Source organism: Triticum urartu, chromosome 4A (assembly GCF_056163025.1).
Source record: "Triticum urartu cultivar PI428250 chromosome 4A, HENAU_Tu73, whole genome shotgun sequence".
Classification (NCBI taxonomy): domain Eukaryota; kingdom Viridiplantae; phylum Streptophyta; class Magnoliopsida; order Poales; family Poaceae; genus Triticum; species Triticum urartu.
The window spans coordinates 13,528,758-13,555,893 of NC_141876.1; the positions used below are offsets into that span (position 1 = coordinate 13,528,758).

A 27,136-nucleotide genomic window follows, 5' to 3' on the forward strand; every position below is an offset into this window, starting at 1 on the left:
CTCGTCGAATATAAAGGGAATAATAAATATGCCAGAGAAAAAGTTTCAAAACCTAAAGTCTCATGACTGCCACGTGATTATGATGCAACTGCTTCCGGTTGCATTGAGGGGGCTTCTACCGGAAAACGTCCGATTAGCCATTGTGAAGCTATGTGCATTCCTCAATGCAGTCTCTCAGAAGGTGATCGATCCAGAAATCGTACCAAGGCTAAGGAGTGATGTGGCGCAATGTCTTGTCAGTTTCGAGCTGGTGTTTCCACCATCCTTCTTCAATATCATGACGCACGTCCTAGTTCATCTAGTCGACGAGATTATCATCCTGGGGCCCGTATTTCTACACAATATGTTCCCCTTTGAGAGGTTCATGGGAGTCCTAAAGAAATATGTCCGTAACCGCGCTAGGCCAGAAGGAAGCATCTCCATGGGCCATCAAACAGAGGATGTTATCGGGTTTTGTGTTGACTTCATTCCTGGCCTTAATAAGATAGGTCTCCCTAAATCGCGGTATGAGGGGAGACTGGCTGGAAAAGGCACTCTTGGAAGAGACTCAATAATATGCAGGGATAGATATTCTTGGTCTCAAGCACACTACACAGTTCTACAGAACTCTACCTTGGTGACCCCGTATGTCGATGAACACAAGAACAGTCTGCGCTCCAAACACCCGGAGCAGTGCGACGACTGGATTACATGTGAACACATCAGGACTTTCAGCAGTTGGTTGGAAACACGTCTCAGAGGTGACAACACTGTTTGTGATGAGTTGTACTTGTTGTCCAAGGGACCATCTTTGACTGTATTGACTTACAAAGGATACGAGATAAATGGGAATACATTTTACACGATCGCCCAAGATCAAAAGAGCACCAACCAAAATAGCGGTGTCCGCTTTGATGCAGCAACCGAGAGCGGAAAGGACACATATTATGGTTACATAGTGGACATATGGGAACTTGACTACGGACCTGATTTTAAGGTCCCTTTGTTTAAGTGCAAATGGGTCAATCTGTTAGGCGGCGGGGTACAGGTAGACCCACAGTACGGAATGACAACAGTGGATCTGAAAAATCTTGGGTACACTAACGAACCGTTCATCCTAGCCAATGATGTGGCACGGGTTATCTATGTGAAGGACATGTCTACCAAACCGAGAAAAAGAAAAGATAAGGAAGCGAATACATCATACGATGAGCCAAAGCGCAACATAGTTCTTTCAGGAAAAAAGGACATCCTGGGAGTGGACGGCAAGACAGACATGTCTGAAGATTATGAAAAGTTTCATGAAATTCCTCCCTTCAATGTCAAGGCTGACCCAAGCATCCTGATAAACAATGAAGATTATCCATGGTTACGGCGCAATAAGCAAATGACACAAGCGAAGAAAAAGTGAAGACTTTCTCCCGCAACTATTATGATGATACCATGCCAAATTTGTAACAGACGAACATGCTACCATTGTCCGTTTTGTACATGCACATGCTATGTGGGTGAAATTATGATACCATCCCAACTTTCAACTTTTTCAGAGTTCATTTGAAATGCTTTCATGTCTTATGGTTCGAAACTTTGATACTTCGAAAGTGATTGTCCATTTTGTACACGAAGTGCATCAAGTTTTTGTCATAACCCTCTCTACTTTTTGGAACATGCTATGTGGGTGAAATGATGATACCATGCCAACTTTCAACCTTTTCAGAGTTCATTTTGAAATGCTTTCCAATTTCAGAGTCATTTAGCTCAAAGAATGAATTAATAGCAAACAGAATGAACTACAAAACTTTTATGAAAATAAAAACAATCAATTAAAATATTATGTTATGATCAACTAAAATAAAACTATAATATTCTTCAATAGCAAAAAGAATATAATTTTTGTGACCTAAAATCAAACTATAAGTATTTAATTGTAAGTATAAATAAAAAATAAAGCAAAGAAGAAAAAAAATTCTATTTTTATAGTAAAGTTATTCATAAACTAGTGATTCACACAAATTTTTAAAAATTCAAATTTGAACTATTCAAAATTTAAAACTAATGGCACTAACAGAAAGTTTATAATTTTTGTGACCTAAAATCAGAAAGAAATCACTAAAAAACTATAAGTATTTAGTTGTAAGTATAAATAAAAAATAAATAGAAAAAAAATCCTATTTTTATAGTAAAGTTATTCATAAACTAGTGATTCACACAAATTTTTAAAAATTCAAATTTAAACTATTCAAAATTTAAAACTAATGGCACTAATAGAAAGTTTATAATTTTTGTGACCTAAAAGGAAAAAGAAATCACTAAAAAAATGTAAGTATTTAGTTGTAAGTAGAAATAAAAAAATAAAAAACCAAAAAAATGTAGAAATAAAAAAGAAAAAACCAAAAAAAATGCCTCCTACTGGGCCTCCACGGCCTGAATACGACTAGAAACCCTATATGGGCTAGGATTCAGGCCCGCAGAAGGCCCAATAGGCCCACAGGCAGTAGCAAGTTTAGGCCCGAAAGCCTGCATTAGAGAGGAGCTCGAATGGGGAGGCACACCCGCGCTTATAAACCAGTGCCGGCGCCCTTCAGCTAGCTATGTGGGACTAAACTTTTGGGAGCGGGGCAGCAAAGGCCATTGGTCCCGGTTGGTAGCACCAACCGGGACTAAAGGGGGCATTGGTCCCGGTTCGTGCCACGAACCGGGACCAATGCCCCCTTTAGTCCCGGTTGGTGCCACCAACCGGGACCAAAGGCCGCCGCTTCCCGCCCTTTCGGCTGCTGAAAATTGGCCTTTGGTCCCGGTTCGTGGCACCAACCGGGACCAAAGAGGGGCATTAGTCCCGGTTGGTGTCACGAACCGGGATCATTGCTCTGGCTATATAAGCCAACACTTGTGAAATTTTGGCCAACCGCTCCCATTCGCCCCAGGCCGTTCGTCGTCGTCGCCGCCCCGAGCCCGTCGTTGCCCCGCGCCCGCCGCGCGCCGCCCCGAGCCCGTCGTCGCCCCGCGCCACCCCTTCCCTGACCCCGTCGCCGTCGCCCCGCGCCCGCCGCCGTCGCCCCGCCCCGTCCCCGAGCCCGTCGTTGCCCCGCCCCATCCCCGAGCCCGCCCCGCCCCGTCCCCGAGCCCGCCCCGTCCCCGCGCCGTCGCCCCGCCCCGTCCCCGAGCCCGTCGTCGCCCCGCCCCGTCCCCGAGCCCGCCCCGTCCCGCGCTCGCCGCGCGCCGCCCCTTCCCTGACCCCGTCGCCGTCGCCGCGCGCGCCGCCCCTTCCCCAACCCCGTCGCCGTCGCCCCGACCACACGCCGCCACTTTCGGTCCGGCCGCCGGCGCCCTTTTTATCACTGATTTTAGGTTGATGATATGATGATGTTGATGATATGATGATGTTTTTTTTTCTGTTGATGATATGATGATGTTTTTTTTCTGTTGATGATATGATGATGTTTTTTTTTCATATATGCATTTTTTCATATATGTACTAATTTTTTTAAGTTGTTAGTAGATATCGATTTTAGGTTAGTGCATTTTATCATTGATTTTAGGTTAGTTGATCGATTTAGTGCACTTTATGTTTGTTGCATTTTAGGTTAGTGCATTTTATGTTAGTGGAGAGGAAGGAGAAGACGAGGAGAGGAAGAAAAGGAAGAGGAGAAGAAGAAAGGAATAGAGGAGAAGAAGAAAAAATAGAATTTTTTTTCTATTTTTTCTTCGATCTTCTCCCCTCCCGATAGGAAAGTTTTATATAGAAAGTTACAATTTTAGAAGAGTTTTATATATGCAAAAGTTACAATTTTAGAAAAAGAAGGATAGGAAAGAAGAAAATAAGAAGAGGAAAGAAAGAAGAAGAGGAGAGGAAAAGAAGAGGAGAAATAAATAAGAAGAAGAAAAAAGAAGAAAAAGAAGAGGAGAAGAAGAAAGGAATGTCTTCGATCTTCTCCTCTAGCTATTCCTTTCTTCTTCTCCTCTATTTTCTTCTTCTTCTTCTTCTTCTTAATTTTTATCGGGAACGAGGGTGTCGAGGATCGCCGAGGGGTCGAGGGTCGGGAACTAGGGTAGAGGGTCGAGGGTCGTTAAAGGGTCAAGGGTTTTAGGGTCGAGGGTTCGAGGGTTCTATAGGGTCGAGGGTCGAGGGTTCCAGCAGGGTCGTCTAGGGGTCGAGGGTTCCAGGGTCGTCGAGGGTTCGAGGGGTCGAGGATCGCCGAGGGGTCGAGAGAGGTTTCCTAGTGTCAAAGTATTGAAGAAATCCATGCCTTCATCATTAGCCGGAAGTAATCAGGGCATGTTGGTACGAAGTTCTACAAAGTTGTTTTGGAATGGAGTCCCGGATAGAATAATCCGCCTTTTGGTACGAATTCAGCAAAGGCCTTCCAAATAGCAATATTCGGAAGGCTCTTTCTGAACTTTGTACCAAAAAGCGAATTATCCTATCTGGGACTCCGTTCCAGAACAACTTTGAAGAGCTTCGTACCATCATGCACATGTTACTTTCGCCTAATGATGAAGACATGGTTTTGTTGAATCCTTTGACACTAGGCAACCTCCCGACCCCTCGGCGATCCTCTCGAACATGAGAGGAAGAAGAGGATAAAAAAAGAAGAGGAAGAAGAAAAAAAAGAGGAGAAGAAAGAATAGAGGAGATTCTTCTCCTCTATTCTTTCTTCTCCTCTTTTTTTTTCTTCTTCTTCCTCTTTTTTTTATCGGGAATGAGGGTCGTCGAGGGACATAGATGTAGTGTCGCCGTTGTCGATATATACCCCCTCCCGATAGCTTACTATGATTAGGTAGCTAGTTCTACGTTTGGCACTAATATATCCATCTGTCATGTTTGAATAATAATTGCCATGTTGTAAATATTTGTAGAAACTATGGACACCGCCCTAGACGAAGCAACAAAAGAAGCGTTGTTGAGGGACATAATCGCAGAAGGAAGTGATGCCATCTCGTTGTTTCTCAACGAAACCGATGGTCTGGAAGGAGAGGGTGAACAAGCTAGCTACGGTGACCTAATGCCGGTGCAAGAAGAAGAACATGAGGACGGCTCCGGTGACCCAATGCCGGTGCAAGAAGGAGACCGTGATGACGGCTCCGGTGACCGAACCGAGTCCGGCCAGGTATATATATTAGTTAAGCCTATGCTGACTAGCTGATTGATGCATTCATTGTTTTGGTATGTACACATATTAATCAAGTCTTTGTTCTTTTTTCTAGCCCTCCGAATCGAGTACAACTTCGGTAAAGAGACGAGGCCCGAAGAAAAAGTTGAGCTCGGATGAAAAGTTTGAGATCATAGCAATCGCGCCCGACGGCCAACCTATTGAACCCCTCCGGACAAAGAGCGCATTTGTTGCTCAGTGCGGGGTTCTGGTTAGGGACAAGATCCCGATAAGCATCCAACAATGGTTTAAGCCGGCTACAGAAGACCCTGAGGTGTCTTATGTCAATGATATGCAGAAAAATGATCTTTGGACTGAGCTGAAGTCAAATTTCACCCTACCGCCTGAGGATAATCCAGAGAACCCAGTTAAAGAGAAATTAATCAAGTCTTTTGCTCTGAAGAGGATGGCAGAACTATTCAGGAGGTGGAAGAAAGAGCTGAATAAGTTTGTCGAAAATAATGAGACACCAGAATTTAAGGGCAGATATGAGAAGATCAGAGATCACTGGCCCGCATTTGTGGCCCACAAGACATCAGAAAAGAGTAAGAAGATGTCAGCGACAAACAAGCAAAATGCTGCGAAGAAGAAGCTTCACCATCGCACGGGGTCAGGTGGCTACCTCGTAGCCCGGCCTAAGTGGTCCAAGACTGAGAATGATCTGGTTCATAAAGGGATCGAACCAGAGACAATTAACTGGCCAGACCGTTGCCGGACTTGGTTCTTCGGGGCTGGCGGAACCCTGGACCCTGTAACAGGGAAGTGCATTTGGACGAACGATCAAATGGACATACCAGTCAGTAAGGTTAAGCAGTATATCGAAGCAGCGCAGGAAGGGACGTTCTTTCCAGACAGAGAGAACGACGAGCTCACAATGGCCCTCGGGAATCCGGAGCACCCTGGACGGACACGAGGCACGCCAGGCTCCATTCCGTGGAAGGTTGGGTTTCCGGACGCAGGCGGTTACAAATCCCATGAGAGGAGGAAAAAAGTGCAGCAGACCCAAATACAGGCGCTGCAAGCAAGGGTAGACGCGATAGAGGAACGAGAAGCAAATCGCAGCAAACGTACTGCCGAAGCCTCCCCCGAAGCTACCCCGCCATCTCAGCGCAGAAGCAGCGTGGCTTCCACCGAGCCGCTTCAGCTGGAGCATGCCTTGACGGCTCCTGCCAGCTATCCCGTGGATGCTATAACGGAGTCTCAAAATTGCCACCTTATGACGCAATGGATGAATTTGAAGGTCAAGGCGGCTGTTGGCTCTGTTTATCCTACTGAACCCGGCGCAACTTTTCACTGCCGGCCGATTCCAGAAGGATATGCTAGGGTGATGGTGGATGAGATAACGGAGGGATTTGAGGACCTCCAGCTTGACCACCCTACCGGTGAAGGGGAGACTCGGCTGGGGTCTGCTCTGAAGACTCCATGCCTATGGCGGAAGGAGCTCATCAACCTTCCGAACTGGACGCCACCGCCTCCTCCTCCTCCTCCGGCGAGTCAGGGCACTCCGCCTCCACCGCCTCCTCCTCCGGCGAGTGACGATCAGGGCCCTCGGCCGGCTCCTTCTCCGGTGCGTGGCGGCACTCCGCCTGCGCCGACGCGCCCGAGCAGCCAGCCTCCTCCTTCTCCGCCTCGTCAGCAAGGGCGGAAGAGACCTGCCGCCGCTCCAGCTGCTCCGGCGCATCGTAGTCCTTCTCCTCTGCCTCTTAAGAAAGTAAAGAAGACAACCGCTCCGTCTGCTCGGTCGGCGTCTAGCAGTACAACCAGAGGCGGGAGGACATACAGATTCGGTCCTTCTCTGAAGACTCCAGAGAAGTTACCATATGAGAGGACCCTAGAGGAGAACGCCGAGATCGCGCGAGAAGAAGTGAGGAACTTCTTTGAAGGGGTGAAAGCAAAGAAACATCCACCTCCGGAGGAGAAGGTAGATCGGGTGAAAGTGAAGCGCACTCTGGCTGCCCTGACAAAACCACTGAAGTCTGATCCGCCGAAAGGAAACTATGACCGCATTATTGGAAAGGAATTTGCCGAAGAGGAGCGGTCGGGAAGTACTGTCAGTGATCAAAGGCTGAAAGAACGACGAGCTGGGAAACAAATTGCCCAGCTCGGCGAACAAGCGAAGCAATCGTGCCCCCCGCTCAAGGTGCCTAGCCACAACGTCGCTAATGATCCGAGGATGGTGCCCGATTATAGCAATCTTGCAGATTACCTGCCCGACGAAGTACATTATGAACCCATGGACGTGCAGATACAAAGATACGAGTACGGGAAGCCTCTGGTCAAAGATGAAAGATCTCTATCAACGATGATGCGAAGATTGCATGATTGGTACATGAAAATCTGCAGAGACTCTGGGGGGAGGAGTACTTTGTATGTGAAAGTTAAAAAGGAGTATGACCTCGTTGGAATTGATCTGTTGCCTGTTCCATTTGAGGAGTTCTATCAGTTTTTCAATCAATTGGCCCTCGATAAAACAACGGTCGCCTGCTACTGTCTATAAGTAGTACTACTTCTGTCATTAAGTTTCTCTATATAGTTTAGCTCTTTCATTGCATGTATTTATAATCATCCTCACTATATTATGCAGATTGAAGATCGCCGAATTGAAGAAAAGACAAGTCGGTGATATTGGGTTCATTAACACATATCTCATAGATGCAACTCAAGTTAAACTTCATGCCGCAGCTACCGAGGCCAACTTGTTGCGATCGTTCATAATAAATCAAAACAAAGATATAATACTCTTTCCTTACAACTTCAGGTGAGTGTTACTGTCTTGTGCGTATTCGGTTTCCCTTATATATTAGTCAAGGTTATAGTAATGTAATTCATGAGTTATGCATGTGTGTGCAGTTTCCACTATATTCTCCTAGAGATTAAGCTTGAGCAGGGAGTAGTAACCGTCTTGGACTCTAAACGAAAAGATCCCCAGGAGTATGCGGACATGACTGAAATCCTCAAGAAGTAAGTTAAATCGATCATTATCCACCATATCAGCAACTTTGTTCATTTCCTGATATCAAGTAATTGTTTTCTTTGTCCGGCAGGGTTTGGAGAAAATTCACCAAAACAGTTCCGGGACTGCCGAAGGAGCTGGAATTTAGACACCCGAAAGTAAGTACTATAGTAGCATGTTCCGCACATCTCCTAGTGATTCAAGCGCTAGTTTCATCAATACCATTTAGCATTCTTGCTTATCAGTTTGATTGACCTCTATTTCTTGTAAAGTGGTTGTGGCAGGAATAAGGGAATGATTTCTGTGGATACTACATCTGCGAGTCCATCCGCCACACGACCTGTGAGCGGGGCGGGTACTCTAACGAACAATATGAAGTACGTAAATAACAACATTCACAATTTTATTTTATTACCATCATTTGTGTTGAGTTTCATTCATTTATATATATATATATATATATATATATATATATATATATATATGTATTGACCCCTTTCTTCAAATTAGATGTTTCGGAAGCGGGATGAACTCCTAGCACCAGCTCGCATGCGAGCAATTCAAGAGGAATTGGCGGCATTCTTTCTTGACCACGTGATCCCTGAAGACGGAGAATTCTATGTGGACCCTGAGTCCGTATGATTATATTTGTAAGAGATAATTATTATATATATGTAGCCGGTAGTGTCAGATAGATATACGAGAACTTGTTGTTCGACCAATCTCTCGGAGAAGGAGAGGTGGTCGATATCACTTCTCTCTGTATGCATATATGTTCATGACGATCTTCTGTTTCCTTCGTTTGCTTACTAGCTAGCTAGCGTGTCTAGTCCTCTCTATACGTATGTATAGTACGTAGCGTCGACCAAGCACGGACATAATAGAGGACACTTCTCTCTATTAATTATAGCTAGCTAACACAATATATGAAACACCTAAATTAACCCCCCAAAACCCCCAACCCCCCCCCCCCTTTCAAAAAAAAAACAAAAACCCCAGCCACAGAAGTGCTGACGCGTGGATGCCTATTGGTCCCGGTTGGTGCCAACCGGAACCAAAGGGTCTCCTGACTGGGCTCTGCGCACTGCCCACGTGGAGGGCCTTTAGTCCCGGTTCTGGATTGAACCGGGACTAAAGGGGGGAGGTATTAGTAGGCCCTTACGAACCAGGACTATAGGCCCTTTTTCTACCAGTAAAAGGCCTTGTTTGTTTCAGCTTTGCTTGGATTTTAATCACATGTGGGTTCACTTCACTGGCGAATCTGATTCTAAGAATCAGCTTCACCATTGAAGTACACTTTGAGGTGCTTCAGGAAATTGCACTATAAATGGTCCAAATCCAGATTCGGATTCACCGGCAAAGCTGATTCCAAATAGCTGTTTGTTTCAGATTCCAGATTCGGCTTCACTGGCAAAGCTGAATCTACTCCCAGAATCCGAAACAAACAGAGCCAAAGTACAATGTTACATAATGGGGCCCACCAAGCTAAAATAATGGTTCAATGGGGAAAAAAAAATCAAGATCCACATGAGCAAGTTTCATTTCACGACAAATGCGATGCTGTAGAAAGTATAACACACTAATTTAGTGGAAATCATATCACACTCCGCAATTCTCTGTGGCCCACGAAGTTCTCAAATTGACATATTTTACTTGTCATGTTTTAGGTGGTTTTCTTCACATTTCATACAAATAGACATTCAACTCAGCGCATTCTCCATTTTTGTACGAATAGCAAAGAAATCAGCAAGGCGTTGAATAATGGAGAATTTAGAATGGACACCAAGGTGTTGAAGGAAGTTAGCGCTCTCTGCCGCATCCCTGATTTATCTGCTCAATCACCAAAGTCTGGTCTTGCCACTGGTCGTAGCGGTGTCAATGGATTCGCCCCATGTTGAAGCTGCTGTATAGCATCATTCTGCTTGTTGTTTGTTACTCCCTCCGTTCCTAAATATAAGTCTTTGGAGAGATTTCACTATGGACCACATACGGAATAAAATGAATAAATCTACACTCTAAAATGCATCTATATACATCCGTATGTGGTTCATAGTGAAATCGCTACAAAGCCTTATATTTAGGAACGGAGGGAGTATTTTGCAATCTCGGGCTATCTAAGAGTGGATAGGTGGAGCTCATTGGGACCTTGAGGGAGAGAATGTAGGAAGGGTAGTTCGGGAGCAGGCTGGGAGCCTGGTACAAGCTCACGTCTTTGTCCAATTATTATTTTGGTGTATTTGTACATTATAGATATTACATAGTAACCCCTTTATTTTGCCAAAATAATGGCTGTCCTACAGTTGCTCCACCCACTATATTTGGTGGTGCGGATGGGGACCGCAGTGAGTTGAATGACTCTGTGAAGATGGAGGACATGGGGCCACTGCATGAGGCAGCATGCACGGGGAAAATTGAGACATGCCAATACTTGGTGGAGCAGCTTGGGTTTGACATCAATACTGAAGCTAATGATGATTCAGGTATCTGCAGTGTGTATTCTTGCTAGATTAAATGGTTCATTAATTTGTTTTTGTTGGTGAGGTAATGCAAGCTGTTATATATTACTCCCTCCGTTCCTAAATACTTGTCTTTCTAGGCATTTCAACAAGTGACTACATACGGAGCAAAATGAGTGAATCTACACTCTAAAATATGTCTACATACATCCGTATGTAGTAGTCATTTGAAATGTCTAGAAAGACAAATATTTAGGAACGGAAGGAGTATGATGTAAATGTGTCCCTTATACAATTCCTAAACTCCCTTTCTGAAAGAAAAAAAATACAATTCCTAAACTTGACCCTCTGGTTCTCGTACAGTATCGTTTGTTTACTATCCCGTAGTGTTGGCATGCTACCGTTATAAATGACATGCAAACACGGAAATTCAATTTGACTCCCGGGAGCACATGCTCCCTGGGCCAATTTTTTTTTCAAATGTCAAAAAAATTGTGACATTTTTTTGTGATCTTTGTCACATACAAATGCTACCTGTAAATTTTGAGGCAAAAAGGTTAAGCATTTTGGCCTGTGCAAAAAAGAAAAATCAAAGACCAAATGTCACCCCAAATTTGTTTTTTTCACTGATGAAATACCGCTGCTCCATTCCACATAAAAATTGTCAAGCATGCTTGCTACACCAACACAATCATCTACAAAAAAACATCAGATTTTTTTGAAAACACATACTATTTTTTTGGGGTACCGTAAACGTCGCTCCCATGCAAACACTGACAATGTGTTGAACACTTGAACTTTAGCTTGTTGTACTTTCAAGTTGTAATTGTGTTCTGTACACTATGATGTGTTTGCTGAACTTTATGCTTCACATTATACTGTGGTAGTCTGGTAAGTCATCTATGTAAGATCTGATTACATTGCTTAATTTTTACCATTGGTAGGCATGACACCTTTGGCTTGTGCGGTGTTGCGCGATAAATCAGTTACTATGGAGTATTTGCTTGACAAAGGTGCTAATCCCAATAAGCAAGATAACAAAAGATTTACTCCTCTGCACTACGCTACAAAAGAAGGTTCTCTTTCTGCACCTATTAACAACATAAATATATACTTACTATTTTTTGCTCACAAAAGGAAATTGTTAATGTTAGTGTCTCTTTATATTTAATGTCCTGATGATCTGATTGAATGACCATTGTCACTTTGTTTTTAGACTGCATATTTACATGTTTGTATTTAAAAGAGTGATAGTACATTATGTCTAACATGTGTAACATTCCTCATGGATTCAATTCTACCTCTTTGGCTCTTTGTACCCTCCAACATGACATTGAATTCAATCGTGTATTTGCGTGTTCTTACATAAAGTTTGGCATGTGCATTAGGGTATGTGGATATGTTGAACGAAACACACTATACTTGAATGATATAGTCCTGATCTATTTTTCTGTCCATTTGTTCTTAAATAACCGACTGAAATAAAATATTATTCTTCATGCCACTGCTTTTTACCTAGGGAATAACCGACTGGTACGACTCTTGCTGTCAAAAGGAGCTAGTGTTGATGTATTGTCTTCTGAAGGGACACCACTACATGTCGCTGCCTCTTATGGGAAGTCTGGCATCATACAGATTTTATTGCAGCACAATGCAGATGTAATAATAATTTAATTTAATATTTAGTAGTTTAGGAGCATCACTACCTGTCAATTGACCTCTTTCTCTAAAAACATGTAGCCAAACACAGTTTCGGCAGATTTAGGCACACCCATGGCTGCAGTTCTTTGTGTTGCTTCTGGAAGAATTACTGAGTCTGATGCTTTAAAGTGCATGAAGCTCCTTGTCAAGGTCTGGTGGACACTTCACCCTCCTTTTTTTATCTTATAAATGGTTCAGGAACCCAATAGGGATTTATTTACTGGATTCCTGTATTTTATGTGATCTGAAAATGTCCATACGCTCATTTATTATATTATTCCACAGGCTGGTGCCGATTTGAATTGTGCAAATCCTGATACTCCATTGGTGATAGCAACTAGCAAAGACTTATCTGAATGTGTTGAGTATTTGCTGGAGGTTGGCGCAGATGCCAATATTCCAAGCAATCAAGTAAGTTCATGATTCTTGCTATTACTGTTGTTAATTGATTTTTATGGTCATTGGTACCCCCTCCTAGGTTCACAAGGCCCGCACACATATTGATACTTAATTTGACCGCCAATTTGACTAATAAAATATTAATTATATTCCATAAAAGATATATCATTGAATTGGTATTCAGAAAATGTTTCCAATGATGTTGTGTTGCCAACTCTTGGAGCGCAAGGAAATGCTATATCTTGGTTATTGCTGCTTTGCTTTATCCTTTTGTTTTTAACATGCTAACCAGGTGGACCATAAGTTTTATGTTGACACATATTGTAATCATGGTATATAAATATCTCTGCCTTGTTCTGTTTTTTTTTACATAACAGGGCCGTATGATACCAATAGAAATGGCTGCAAACTCTGGAAGAAGAAAGCTTGTTGAGATTCTGTTTCCTTTCACTTTACCCATTCAATCTGTGTCAAACTGGAGTGTTGAAGGAATCATTGCCCATGAAAAGTTAAGACAATCTAACAAGGTATGAACTAAAGCCTAAGCTCAGTTACTTAGACACCACAATTTGTGGCACCTTATATTTTCCTGTTTCTGAGATTTAAGCGTGAAGTTGTTTGTTATCTGTTCTGTTTAGTCTTGACCATGTATGTTTTCCACTAAATTTTCCTAGCAGCTAAATAAAAATATATGTAGAAATATAAGTTCGGAAATATCATTTAATTACATTGTTACCTAATTTAGAAACAAACTTCAGGACGTGAACACAAAATTGGGTGAAACTGTGGCCAATACTCGATAGGGAACCCAATATTAAAACAGAATGCTAATATCTGCTTAAAAGAAGCCAGAACATAAATGGGTTGCTCATGGAGATTACATCCTGATATTTACTCATGCAAGCCTGCCAAATAAATTTTGCTGCAGATATTCACACCCATTTTTGGCTGGTTTTGAGGTGATGCCATTTCAAAAATTTGCGAAGCTATGGCTTGTAGAGGAAGTGCCACAATTAGGGCATTCCAATTGTTTATGTCTAAACTGCCCATGAGTTCAAGTGGAAAATGATTGTTGCTCTGAATAAAGTGCTTGAATTTTGCTAGTTTGAGTTTTTTAAAGCTGTCACTTAAGCTTCTTCATGTCTGTTGACTTGAATTTTTTATGTGTCATGGCGTGCCCAATATTGTGATTAAGGGTAAGCAAAGTGATAAAGACAGCAATGTTCAGCTGAAATTAAATGCAGAAGTAACAACCAATAAAGAAGACTCTGGTGCACCAAAGAAGCCCTGTGCCAAGGTAATATCATTGCACATCTTCCCTATTTTAAAGCTGATTGGTTCATAGTACCATTGTTTTTAAGGCATCCTGCCTTGGACGCTTAGGCGACGCTTAGGCGATAAGGCGCCCAGGCAGCGCTTTACAAATATGCCCGCCTTAGGCACTTAGGCGTCCGCCTTAGGCGCTAGAGCGGGTGGTGCTCGCCTTAGGTTGCCTTACCGCCTTAAAAACAATGCATAGTACTTAAGCACAAGGTGCATGCTGCTGATATGCATGTTTTTTTTATTGGTATAGGACAAGGGAGGTGATAAAGATAAGAAGGCTGAACTGAAATTACTCGGTGCAAAAGCAGTCGAGCGTAAGGACTACGCTGCTGCATTAAAATTCTACAGTGAGGTAGTATGTTACCAGAGCGCTCTGTTTCCATATCTGTAGTGCATTGTTAGCTATTCATCATGAATGAAAATGAATTATGATTGCTTACTTGATTCTGGGATGATGGATTGTGATTCTTCCTTTTTTTATACCCAAGTTGTGCTTGCCTTTTGAGAATTAACCATATGGTTTGTTTCGATGCAGGCAATCAAAGTGGATCCTGAAGATGCAACGCTTTATTCCAACAGGAGCCTTTGCCATCTAAAGAGCGGCGAGGCGCATGATGCTTTGGCTGATGCCATTGTATGTGTAAATCTGCAGCCTGATTGGGCGAAGGGTTACTATCGGAAGGGAGCTGCCCTCATGTCGCTGAAGGTGAGATAAAAATTGCAGTCTGACATTCTTTTGCTGCTTTACACGTCGCTCCGGCCCCATGTAGACAATCTGCTTCTTGTTTTTATCCTTCCTTCAGGAGAGTAAAGAAGCGTGTGATGCATTCCTGGCTGGAGGGAAACTGAATCCTGCAAGCGTGGAGATTCACGACGCATTTTGGTAGGCCTTCCATCTGCCGTCTTTGTTTTCTTGAACATCTGTTCTCGGGAGCAAGGGTTTGGTTAAATAGACTGCGATTTGATTCCAAACGTACCCTTTTCATTCATGTTATTATTATGCATATAATACTGGCCAGAGTTAAGCAAGTAAATCATGTCTGTTTGATCCCATTGTTTGTACGCCTTATCATTAACATATAATTGTTGTCAACTTCTTTATTTTGTTGCTGCAACACTGTTAAGCAGACATGTTGGTTGCCTTGGAGGCCTTAACAGTTGGTTATGCCTGACATTTTCAGGGAGGCGATCGAGGCAATGAAGAAGCAACATTCGGACCGACAAAGCGCAGGCCCGGTCTGATTAGAGCCTTCCCGGGCAAGTTCATGCATGGTTCGGTTCGGCGGTGCTCCTCTTGGGCTTCCCGTTTTTGTGTACGTGTGATGAAGTGGCGTTCTCCCTGCCTTTTGGTTCTAAACACATGGAGAAGTGGCGTTGAGCCGTGAATGCTCGGTTCTTTTAAAATATGTGTAACATCCCGTAGCACGTAGGTTTATAGATATCTAAAGTAGTGATTTAAGCACTCTTATATTTCTTTATGGAGGAAGTACTTGTGATGGACGAAGCGGTTTTCTCTTTATCGATACTCTAGGTTGTATGATGAAGGCATGACAAGTGCAAGTGTGTTCTGTTCCTCACAAACTTAAAAACGCAAACAAGCTGACGGTCATACAACTGCAGAATAGTAATAGACCATACTGAAGCCCTCCTTGACATGCGATGGGGAAATTCGCTGCCCAACAATTCCCTGCACCACAAACATCTCATGCCGTCCACACAAGTAAGATCATACGACAATAAAAAAACACAACCATAACCAATACACAAGTAAGAGTTTCTGTCGTTTTTTTTAATGTTGTGTCGTTTGTTGAGGATTCCTTTTTTTATGGTTATGAACATCTTTCGATCTAACGTATTTTTCAAAATAACAATTGTTCGGCAATTGTACGCACCTATGTTTGGTGTCCCCTCTCTCACATCCTCAACTTCTTTTTACTATTAGAACGTCCATGTGTTGTAACGGGCTTTTGAAGATAAATAAAACACTACTCACGGAGCTGAAATAACCCAGAACAAATGCCGCCTCAGTTAATACATATCTTTTTTTGACAATCAGGTAACACACATCATATTACCAAACAAATATCTATCGCTGGTCCAACGCTTACATTTTTTCTCATATTGTGTTTGCTAAGTTACTATTACTGCTACTGTTCCAATAATTACAAAACTGCTGATGTTAGTACTTGTCGTGGATATGGGACACGGGTATCCTCGTGGAGGTAGGCCACGACCCATCATGGGAGATGGCCCAGTAGGCTGACTTAAACAGTTTGAATAAGACCTGGATTGCTATCGTCTTGTAATAGAAAAGAGACTAGTCCTAATCCTATTAGGACTCTACATGTAGGCCGGCCCCTTCAACTTATATAAGGAGGGGGAAGGCTCCCCAAAAGATTGACAAGTTCCACAAGTTGGACAAGTTAGGTTTAGACAATAGCTCTCGAGATAGAGCACACTTGTAACCATGATCATCATCATCAATATCAATGAAGCAGGATGTAGGCTTTTACCACTAGTGCAGAACAAGGCAATAGCACCGGTTCGTAAGGCCCTTTAGTGCCGGTTTCGGAACCGGCACTAACATTTCGGCACTAAAGGCCCCCCCCTTTAGTACCGGTTCAGCACGAACCGGTGCTAAAGGGCAACCACGTGGCACGAGCCAGCTCCGGGGGCCGGGAGCCCTTTAGTACCGGTTGGTAACACCAATCGGTACTAAAATGTTTGGGGGATTTTTGGTTTTATGATTTCTTTTTCATTTAATTTTGTGTTTTCCATTTTAATTCTTTTTCGTTTGCTGGTATTTTACGGTACTACACATTGTACACGTTATGCATATATATATATATAAAAGTAGAATTTCTAGTAGAGCCAATCATATATATATATCATCAATGTCTCACAAACCACCATATTAATTTATACATACACACATGTATAGCTATATACAATTTCTCCTACATATGCATGTTGCCTTCGGAGCCAGTGGCATTAGCCTAATTGGTGCCTTCGGAGCACGATGACAATTGGAAGTGGTTCATGACATGTTCGATGGGGGCGGTAGCGGGTAATAGTATTCTCCCTTCGGATTTATGACCTGGTCGAGCAAAAATCCCGCTATTTCCTCTTGAAGTGCTTCTACGCGCTCCGTTTCTAGGAGCTTGTCCCGCACCTCTTTGAACTGTTAAGAAGGAGATCAATATGCATGTGTATTAGTTGTGTGACTAGATATCGATAATGGTGTAAAAATTGTGAATAGTATTCTGACAAGCGTACCCATTCCTGTCTTTGAGATCTGCTCTTTTCGGACGCCATCATGCGAATGTTCTCGCAAACGCAGTATGCACACAGATTAGTCCCCTGCGCCTGCTTCAGGGCCTTTATTACGAGAATGGAATTTAATTTGATCAGATAATAATTAATCAAGCATGATAATTAAAGAGATGGCAGCTAGCTAGTACTACTTAATTACTTACCTTGGATCGAAACCATTTCAGCTGTGGTTTCCATTCGCCTTCCGTGACGCTGATGAACCTTGCCCAAGCCTTGCCCGCCGACAAAGAAAATGAATAGAGGGGTTATTAAATAGTTCATATCATGAAATGACGAACTAAAAAGGCCGAGATGTATAGTTAATAATGATTGAAATTACCTGTTGACTATCCCATACAAGATGTTGTAGTCACTATTTGCTTTGAGTAGCGAGTCCAGTATTTCAACTGTTTCGGCGTCAACTTTAATGATACACAAGATCCAGTGAAATCTGCATGCACACACGTTTGCATGTCTTAATTAAGCGGGCATATGTAAGCAAAAACATGTAGTTAGCTAGTAGGCAAAAACAGAGAATTTGTAGTACAAGAAAGTGTGACTCACTCGAAGTTGTAAGGAAGTAATATATCTTCATTGTATTTGAGGCACTTCAAGAACTCTAGCATGCTGTCCTCTACCTGCTTTTCATAATACTTGCTCATTTTCCATGTGTATTGATTAACGGTGTTTGGGTCAATGAACCCAATGCCATAGCGTCCACCTTTTCTTATTTCATACATCTTCATCCTGCATAATATCACAGAAAAGAATATAGTGAGGATAATTACAGGTAATGATTGATCAAAAGGATCACTACAGCTAGCTTGAGACTTAAATTACAGAAAGAAATCACTTACAGACAATAGCAACTGACGATAGATTTGTCGAGTGCGTCTTGATTGTATAACTGAAACAGTTCAGAATACTCAACGGCCACAGCTTTCTCATGGTAGTAATTATCCTTCTTGACATACACCATGAGGGACTCTCGATCGGATCTCTTGGTAATGTCCATGTACCATTGATGCAATTCATACATTCTCGTTGGGAGCTTCTTGACATCTTCTGGCTTGACCAAAGGTTGGCCCCGGACATATTTCCGTTTTATTTCCTCCTCTGTAATCACAGGCATGTCCTCGATCTCGAGGAGTTGTCCAACAGTGATCTTGAGTTCTTCAGCCTGCATTATATGCTCCTGGGTTATTACCACATCGCCCACCTCGGGAACGTAAACTGTTTGGCCACAATAATATTGGGCGCACGTACTGTCACGTGTTGTCGGCACAACAAGCGGGGGGGTCAATTGCGCCGCCTGTTCTCCCAGCTGGGCAACGGTTTTCCCGCATTTTTCGACAGCTGCTTGTTGTTTGCTCGAGCTCGAGCTCGCCTCCTTCTGTAGACGTTGTCGATGTAACTTCCTGATGTGGCGCTCATAGTCTGTGTCAACAGGCTTAGGAGCTGGTTGTTGAGCCATACGAATGAAGTGGTCAACTACTTCCATAGGCACTTTCTCCCTTGGCGGCGGTGGCGGTTTCGGTCCAAAATGGGCGTCGACTTCTGCCCGCACTATGGCATTGGTTTGCTCCTCGGTCCTGTCGTAAGCCCTCACAGGAAGAGGAGTAGTGAGGTTTGGACCATATTTATATCGCTTGCCTCCGCCTGTACTTCCTGTACTATGACCTCGACTGGTACCGCTACGCACCATAGCTGCGGGGTGTCTCTTCTGCGATTGCTGACGTGGCGGAGACGGCTGACGGGGCTGAGTTGGACGAGGAGGAGTGGCCTGAAGCTGTGCCGGACTTGGAGGAGGAGTGACCTGAGGTTGTGCCGGACTTGGAGGAGGAGTGGACGTCTGACGCTGTGTCGGACTTGGAGGAGGAGTGGCTTGACACTTTGCCGGACTTGGAGGAGGAGGAGTGGCCTCACGCGTTGGTGGACTTGGAGGAGCGGGAGTCTGCTGACTCGGTGGCGGACTTCGACGAGGAGTCGGGTGACGCGGTGTCGGTGGCCTTCGAAAAATGATGCAATCCTTTCTCCATAGGATGATACGATGTTTGGCATCTCCGAGTGTGTGCTCCTCATCACCTCCAGGAATGTCAAGCTCTAGCCCCGAATATTGGTCCACCACCTCATCAACCAAGACACGAGCATAGCCCGCTGGAATCGGGTTGCAATGGAAGGTTGCCTCGGGGGAATTTGAAAAAGCAACGGCGTCCGCCACCTTCATGGATATGTTCTTCATTTTGAAGTGTAGCTCGCAGTTAGTGTTCTCCGTGATGTCATCCACGGGGTATCTATTCAGCACTACTGCGTCGCCCGGGGCGGAACCCACGCTGCTTCTCGGCATGGATGGGGCGGTGGTATCCAATGCTGGATCATCCGCTAGCTGCTGCAGCTGCTGAGACCCCCTGAGGTGCGGGCGGTGGACACCTAAAGAGAAGGAACCATCACTGGATCATAGCTCGGGTGATCTCCCCAAAGAACCTGCCAGGTATTGGAGAACCTGACGTCCATAGCAGCCATGTAGCGATGGACGTGCTCGTCCTCCTCCCTGACACGGCGACGTGCCACCTCCGGCGGGGCCGGCTCCCTCCGCACCGAAAGTGGCCCACGTGAATGCCACCAAAGGAGATGAGGGTCGACGACGGGACCCGGGGTCGGGTTCCTCACCAAGCGTCGCGCCCCTGAAGGTAGCACCTCCCAGTGCCAGCCCGGCGGAGCCCAGTCCCGGACATGGGTCCTCTGAAGCAGGACGTCGTCGCGGACGTGTCGACGACGAGGATGCGGGCCGGGCATCGTCGACAACAAAATACTATATGCCGCAAAAGTAAAGTAACATTTTTTAAATGATGGATTGTGATGATTTCATATATGCAAATTCTAAATTTTATAACTAAAAATATAAGAAACTAAAAAAACATCGATCATCGTCTAACAATTTGAAATTAATCTAATTCATCTAGCTAGCTAAAACTAACATTTCCAAAATTTCTAACATTTCTATATAACTAACATTTCTATAACATTTGACATTATATATATTATAACTAACATTTCTACATACTATTTGACATTAATCTAATCTAATTAATTAATTCATCTAAAACTTTGTATGAAAAACAGAAAAACAGAAAAAACTAAAAGCTAAAAGCAGAAAAATTGTGTGTGTGAGCGCGTCTAGTGTGTGTGTAGTTTGTGTGTGTGTGTGCATGTAGTGTGTGTGTGTGTGTGTGCGCGCGCGCGCGTGTGTGCATGTAGTGTGTGTGTGTGTGTGCGCGCTACGGTCGGCGCCGGCCGGTGTGCGCTACGATCGATTGGAGGGAGGAGAGGGGTCGGGGGAGGGGCTCACAGCGCGCGCGGGCAAGGTCGAGGCGACGGCGACGGCGAGGGCGAGGTCGATCCAAAGGCGACGGCGACGGCGAAGCGAGGGGATCGGCGACGGGGGCGGCGACGGGGGCAGCGCGACGGGGACGACGCGACGGGGGGCGGCGACGGGGGCGGCGACGGCGCGACAGGGGCGGCGGCAGAGAGAAGTGGGAGATGAGAAACTGAAAATTTTCGAAGTGTTTCTTATATAGGGGACACCTTTAGTACCGGTTGGAGCCACCAACCGGTACTAAAGACCTGTTTTGGCCAGGCCAAGCGGGGGGGGGGGGGGGGGGGGAGCACCCCCCCTTTAGTACCGGTTCCTGGCTCCAACCGGTACTAAAGGCCCCCCCTTTAGTACCGGTTGGTGCCACGACCCAGTACTAAAGGGGGTGCGCTGCCAGGCGAGGGGCGCAGAAGTTTAGTCCCACCTTGCTAGCCGAAGGGCGCTCATACCTGCTTATAAGCCCCGCCGCCGCTGCTGTCTCGAGCTCCTCTCTAAAGCAGGCCTTCTGGGCCTACCTCTGCTACTCTGCCCTGTGGGGCCTATTGGGCTTGCGGGCCTGCATCCTGGCCCAACAACAGGTTGGGTTTCTAGTCGTATGCAGGCCGCTGTGGCCCGATAGGTGGGCTTTTTTCATTTAGTTTTTTTTTCTGCTTTATTTATTTTGTTTTATTTATTTTTAGTTGTTTTTTGCTGTAAGTTTCTTTGTGAATATTTTTGATAGTTTTTAGAAACTTTCAGTTAGTGCCGGTAGTTTTTAAATTTGAATAGTTTAAATTTTGAATTATTTAAAATTTGTGTGAATCACTAGTTTGTGAATAACTTAACTTTAAAAATACATTTTCCAGTGATTCTTTTTTCTTATGTTTAATATTAGTGTGTTTTATCATTATATTCAATTTGGTAATGCTTAAGTTATTTAAAAATGAAATGTCTTTGTAACGGATGAGTTTTCGTCCGAAACCCTGATACTTCGAAACAGATTGTCCATTTTGTACATGAAGTGCATCCAGTTTTTGCGGTAACCCTCTCTACTTTTTTGCACATGCTATGTGGGTGAAATTATGATACCATGCCAACTTTCATCCTTTTCTGAGTTCATTTGAAATGCTTTTCAATTTCAGAGTCATTTAGCTGAAAAAATCAATAAATGCATGAAAGAATTTGCTTGCACATAAAATTTCTTCGCGTTTCAAATGCCAAAACACATAACTAGCTACCCTAACTATTACAGAGATTCCCTCCTGTGTGTGAAACACAGAAGAAAGTGATGATAGCTAAGCCGATCACATCCCAGATCTTTGGGTGTGAAACTTTTTCTTCGCGTGTGTCGCTTTGCGTCGTAGTCATGCAAAATCTTCATCATTTAACGGGATGCTCGGGTCAATATTCACTGTGAGTGGAGCAATTTCATCAAACTTTTCATAATTTTCTGACTTGTCTGTCTTGTCATCCACTCCCACGATGTTTCTCTTCTCAGAAAGAACTATGTGCCGCTTTGACTCATCGTACGATGCATTCGCTTTCTTATCTTTTCTTTTTCTTGGCTTGGTAGACATGTCCTTCACATAGAAAACCTGTGCCACATCATTGGCTAGGACGAATGGTTCGTCTGCATACGCAAGATTGTTGAGATCCACTGTTGTCATTCCGTACTGCGGGTCTTCCGTTACCCCGCCTCGTGTCATATTGACCCATTTGCACCGAAACAAAGGGACCTTCAAACCACGTCGATAGTCAAGTTCCCATATGTCCTGTATATAACCATAATATGTTTCCTTTCCCGTCTTGGTTTCTGCATCAAAGCGGACACCACTGTTTTGGTTGGTGCTCTTCTTATCTTGGGCGATCGTGTAAAATGTATTACCATTTATCTCGTACCCTTTGAAAGTCATTATATTCGAAGATGGTAACTGGGACAGCAAGTACATGTCATCTTCAATAGAGGTGTCATGCATGGTACGTGCTTGCAACCAGCTGGCGAAACTCCTGATTTGTTCACGTGTAATCCAGTCATCAGACCGCTCCGGGTGTTTGGAGCGTAGCAAATTCTTGTGTTCATCCATATACGGAGCCATCAAGGCGGAATTCTATAGAACTGTGTAGTGTGCTTCAGTGAGAGAATGTCCGTCCATACATATTATTTGTTCCCCTCCTAGCGTGCCTTTTCCATCCAGTCTGCCCTTATGCCGCGATTCAGGAACACCAATCGGCTTAAGGTCAGGAATAAAGTCAATACAAAACTCAATGACCTCCTCATTTTGACGGCCCTTGGAGATGCTTCCTTCTGGCCTAGCACGGTTATGAACATATTTCTTTAAGACTCTCATGAACCTCTCAAAGGGGAACATATTGTGTAGAAATACAAGACCCAAAACGTTAATCTCTTCGTATAGGTGAACTAGGACGTGCGTCATGATGTTGAAGAAGGATGGTGGGAACACCAACTCGAAACTGACAAGACATTGCACCAAATCATTCTGTAACCTTGGTATGATTTCTGGATCGATTACCTTCTGAGAGATTGCATTGAGAAATGCACATAGCTTCACAATGGCTAATCGAACATTTTCCGGTAGAAGCCCCCTCAATGCAACCGGAAGCAGTTGCGTCATAATCACGTGGCAGTCATGAGACTTTAGGTTCTGGAACTTTTTCTCTGCCATGTTTATTATTCCCTTTATATTCGACGAGAAGCCAGACGGTACCTTAATACTGAGCAGGCATTCAAAGAAGATTTCCTTCTCTTCTTTGGTAAGAGCGTAGCTTGCATGACCCTGATGTATGCCGTCTTTTCCGTGCATACGTTGCTGGTCCTCCCGTGCCTCAGGTGTATCTTTTGTCTTCCCATACACGCCCAAGAAGCCAAGCAGGGTCACACAAAGATTCTTCGTCACGTGCATCACGTCGATTGCGGAGCGGACCTCGAGGACTTTCCAATAGGGCAGGTCCCAAAATATAGATTTCTTCTTCCACATGGGTGCGCATCCGTCAGCGTCATTCGGAACAGGTTGTCCACCAGGACCCTTTCCAAAGACCACCTTCAAATCCTTGACCATATCATCTACATCAGCACCAGTACGGTGGCGAGGCTTCGTCCGGTGATCTGCGTCACCTTTGAAATGCTTGCCTTTCTTTCTTACGGGATGCCTGCTCGGAAGAAATCGACGATGTCCCAGGTACACATTCTTCTTACAATTAGCCAAATATATACTGTCGGTATCGTCCAAACAGTGCGTGCATGCGCGGTATCCCTTGTTTGTCTGTCCTGAAAGGTTACTGAGAGCAGGCCAATCATTAATGGTCACGAACAACAACGCCTTCAGGTCAAATTCTTCCCCCATGTGCTCATCCCACGCACGTACACCTGTTCCATTCCACAGTTGTAAGAGTTCTTCAACTAATGGCCTTAGGTACACATTAATGTCGTTGCCAGGTTGCTTAGGGCCTTGGATGAGCACTGGCATCATAATGAACTTCCGCTTCATGCACAACCAAGGAGGAAGGTTATACAAACATAGAGTCACAGGCCAAGTGCTATGGTTGCTGCTCTGCTCCCCAAAAGGATTAATGCCATCTGCGCTTAGACCAAACCATACGCTCCTTGCGTCATCTGCAAACTCCTTCCCGTACTTTCTTTCGATTTTTCTCCACTGCGACCCGTCAGCGGGTACTCTCAACTTTCCGTCTTTCTTACGGTCTTCTCTGTGCCATCGCATCGCCTTGGCATGCTCTTTGTTTTGGAACAAATGTTTCAACCGTGGTATTATAGGAGCATACCACATCACCTTGGCAGGAATCTTCTTCCTGGGGCGCCGGCCCTCGACATCACCAGGGTCATCACGGCAGATCTTATAGCGTAATGCACCACATACCGGGCAAGCGTTCAAATCCTCGTACTCACCGCGGTAGAGGATGCAATCATTAGGGCATGCATGTATCTTCTGCACCTCTAACCCTAGAGGGCAGACAACCTTCTTTGCTTCGTACGTACTCTCGGACAATTCGTTGTCCTTTGAAAGCATATCCTTTATCATTACCAGCAACTTTCCAAATCCCTTGTCAGATACACCATTCTCTGCCTTCCATTGCAGTAATTCCAGTGTGGTGCCCAGCTTTTTCTTGTCACCTACGCAATTCGGGTACAACAATTTTTTGTGATCCTCTAACATGCGCTGCAACTTCTTCTTCTCCAAATCACTTGCGCAGTTTCTCTTTGCATCGGCAATGGCCCGACCTAGATCATCAGGGCTCATCTGATGCCTCTTCTTCAGCTTCTTCCCGCATTGCCGGCTCAGCTTCTTCCGCATTACCGGCTCAGCTTCTTCCCCCATTGTTGTATCATCGTATTCAGGGAACCCATGGCCAGGATAGCTGTCGTCGTCCTCTTCTTCTTCATTGTCTTCCATCATAACCCCTCTTTCTCCGTGCTTGGTCCAAACATTATAATGGGGCATGAAACCGGTCTTAAACAGGTGGACGTGAATGGTTCTTGACGTAGAGTAATTGTGACCATTCTTACAGCGAGCACATGGACAAGGCATAAAACCATCCGCCCGCTTGTTTGCCTCAGCCGCAAGCAAAAAAGTACTCACGCCCTCAACGAACTGGGGAGAGCATCGGTCATCGTACATCCATTGCCGGCTCATCTTCATTACACAACACCGAATAGACCAAATTAATACAAGTTCATACATAAAGTTCATACAACACTTAAATGCAACAAACAAATAACTCTCTAGCTAAAGCATTTAAATGCAACAACAAATACGATCAAGATCGCAACTAAGGTAACAATGGATCCAACAGCATAATGATACCAAGCCTCACTATCGATGGCATATTTTCTAATCTTTCTAATCTTCAAGCGCATTTTCTCCATCTTGATCTTGTGATCATCGACGACATCGGCAACATGCAACTCCAATTCCATCTTCTCCCCCTCAATTCTTTTCAATTTTTCTTTCAAGTACTCGTTTTCTCTTTCAACTAAATTTAACCTCTCGGCAATAGGGTCGGTTGAAATTTCAGGTTCAGATACCTCCTAGAAAAAATTTCTATGTCAACTTGATGGGCATAATTTGTCATAAACACAAAATGCAACTAGTTTTAAAAGAGAATATACATACCACATCCGAATCATAACAAGGACTAGGGCCGACGGGGACGGATATCAAAACCATGGCACTATATGTATAACAAACAACGTACGGGTAAGATAATTATACGAGTAACTATATATCCAAATCACACACATCAATTTTTATATAAAATTTCATGAACAAGAGGCTCACCACAAGGTGGTGCCGGCGACGGGACGGTGCGGGCGATCGACGGTGGCTACGATGGAGATTTAGAAGGCACTAAGTAAACCACACCTACATATGCAAACTAAGTGTTATTTTTGACCTCAAATTGCATATAAATCAAATACTAGCACATATATATATATATATCCTCCCAAATTACTAAACTCACTAATTAATCACTATATAAACCAATGCAAGAGCTAATCTAGCAATGAGAGATGAAAGGACAAAGTTGCTAACCTTTGTGATCATTTGAATGGATGAGGGCCTTCAAATCTTGACAAAATTTGGGCAAATTTTGTGATGAACTCGAGAGGAAGAAGGGAAGAATAGAGGAGAGGTCCGGAGAGGGGAAATGGGGAAGAACAGAGTACTGGTGGACGAAGGGTTTATATAGTATGACCTTTAGTACCGGTTCGTGCCAAGAACCGGTACTAAAGAGGCTGGAGGGGCGCCTGTCTGACAACATCCTGCCACCACTCTCATTAGTACCGGTTCGTGGCACGAACCGGTGCTAAAGGTTCGCCACGAACCGGTACTAATGAAAGCGGCCCGGCTAGCCGTTGGAACCGGCACTAATGTATATATTAGTGCCGGCTCAAATACAAACCGGCACTAATGTGCTTCACGATTGACTCTTTTTCTACTAGTGTACCTCCACCGTGAGGGGCCGAACCTGGGTAAAACATCGCGTCTCTCGTCCCGCTCAATCCCTCTCAAGCTACCACATAGATGCGTTGGCCTCGCGACTAAGTCCTGACATTAAGGACATCTGCCGTGACAATTCCACGACAGTACTGCTACTGTTATCAGTACTATCAAAACTATCAAATTACCGTGCTACTAAACACTTGCTGCAGAGAAATAACTTTCCAGGTGTGGTTGAATTGACAACTCAACTACTAAGGCTTATAAATATTGTTTGACTCCACTTGTGTCGAATCAATAAATTTGGATGAAACACTACCCTTCAAGACTGTTGCGACCCTCTGTACTTGTGGGTCATCATCGGGCCGCCTCGTCTCCGGTGGCCTTAGCGCAATGAGAGCGCGGTGGACCCCGGCCCTTGCCGGTGCGAGAGCTCCGTTTTTAGATGTGTTTGCGAGTTTTGTTAGAATTTTGAGTCTTGCTCAGGAAGGCGAGACAACGGTGACTCGGAATAAGATTTTCCCCACCTATTTCCG

General features: G+C 44.2%; 1 protein-coding gene and 1 long non-coding RNA gene across 2 annotated transcripts; both read left to right on the plus strand.

Moving 5' to 3' along the window:
- Nucleotides 1-7,977: 7,977 nt before the first annotated feature.
- LOC147974434 (uncharacterized) lies at nucleotides 7,978-8,795 on the plus strand. Its single transcript, XR_015601958.1, has 4 exons — nucleotides 7,978-8,090; nucleotides 8,174-8,240; nucleotides 8,355-8,459; nucleotides 8,593-8,795. It is a non-coding gene; the product is annotated as an uncharacterized LOC147974434 (long non-coding RNA).
- A 1,652-nt stretch (nucleotides 8,796-10,447) lies between these two features.
- Nucleotides 10,448-15,266, plus strand: LOC125554503 (uncharacterized). The gene is made up of 11 exons (XM_048718042.2): nucleotides 10,448-10,562; nucleotides 11,483-11,614; nucleotides 12,058-12,197; nucleotides 12,279-12,389; nucleotides 12,525-12,650; nucleotides 13,016-13,165; nucleotides 13,834-13,935; nucleotides 14,212-14,313; nucleotides 14,497-14,667; nucleotides 14,765-14,844; nucleotides 15,143-15,266. Exons 1-11 carry the CDS (start codon nucleotides 10,448-10,450, stop codon nucleotides 15,201-15,203), a joined length of 1,290 nt encoding a protein of 429 aa, XP_048573999.2. The 3' UTR covers nucleotides 15,204-15,266.
- Nucleotides 15,267-27,136: the final 11,870 nt, after the last annotated feature.

Excerpts from the sequence above, each read along its gene's own strand:
- LOC125554503 (XM_048718042.2), top strand. The coding sequence starts at position 10,448 with ATGGAGGACATGGGGCCACTGCATGAGGCAGCATGCACGGGGAAAATT. Across the intron at positions 10,563-11,482 it reads TGAAGCTAATGATGATTCAG|GCATGACACCTTTGGCTTGT; the intron begins GTATCTGCAGTG and ends TACCATTGGTAG. Across the intron at positions 14,668-14,764 it reads CTGCCCTCATGTCGCTGAAG|GAGAGTAAAGAAGCGTGTGA; the intron begins GTGAGATAAAAA and ends TCCTTCCTTCAG.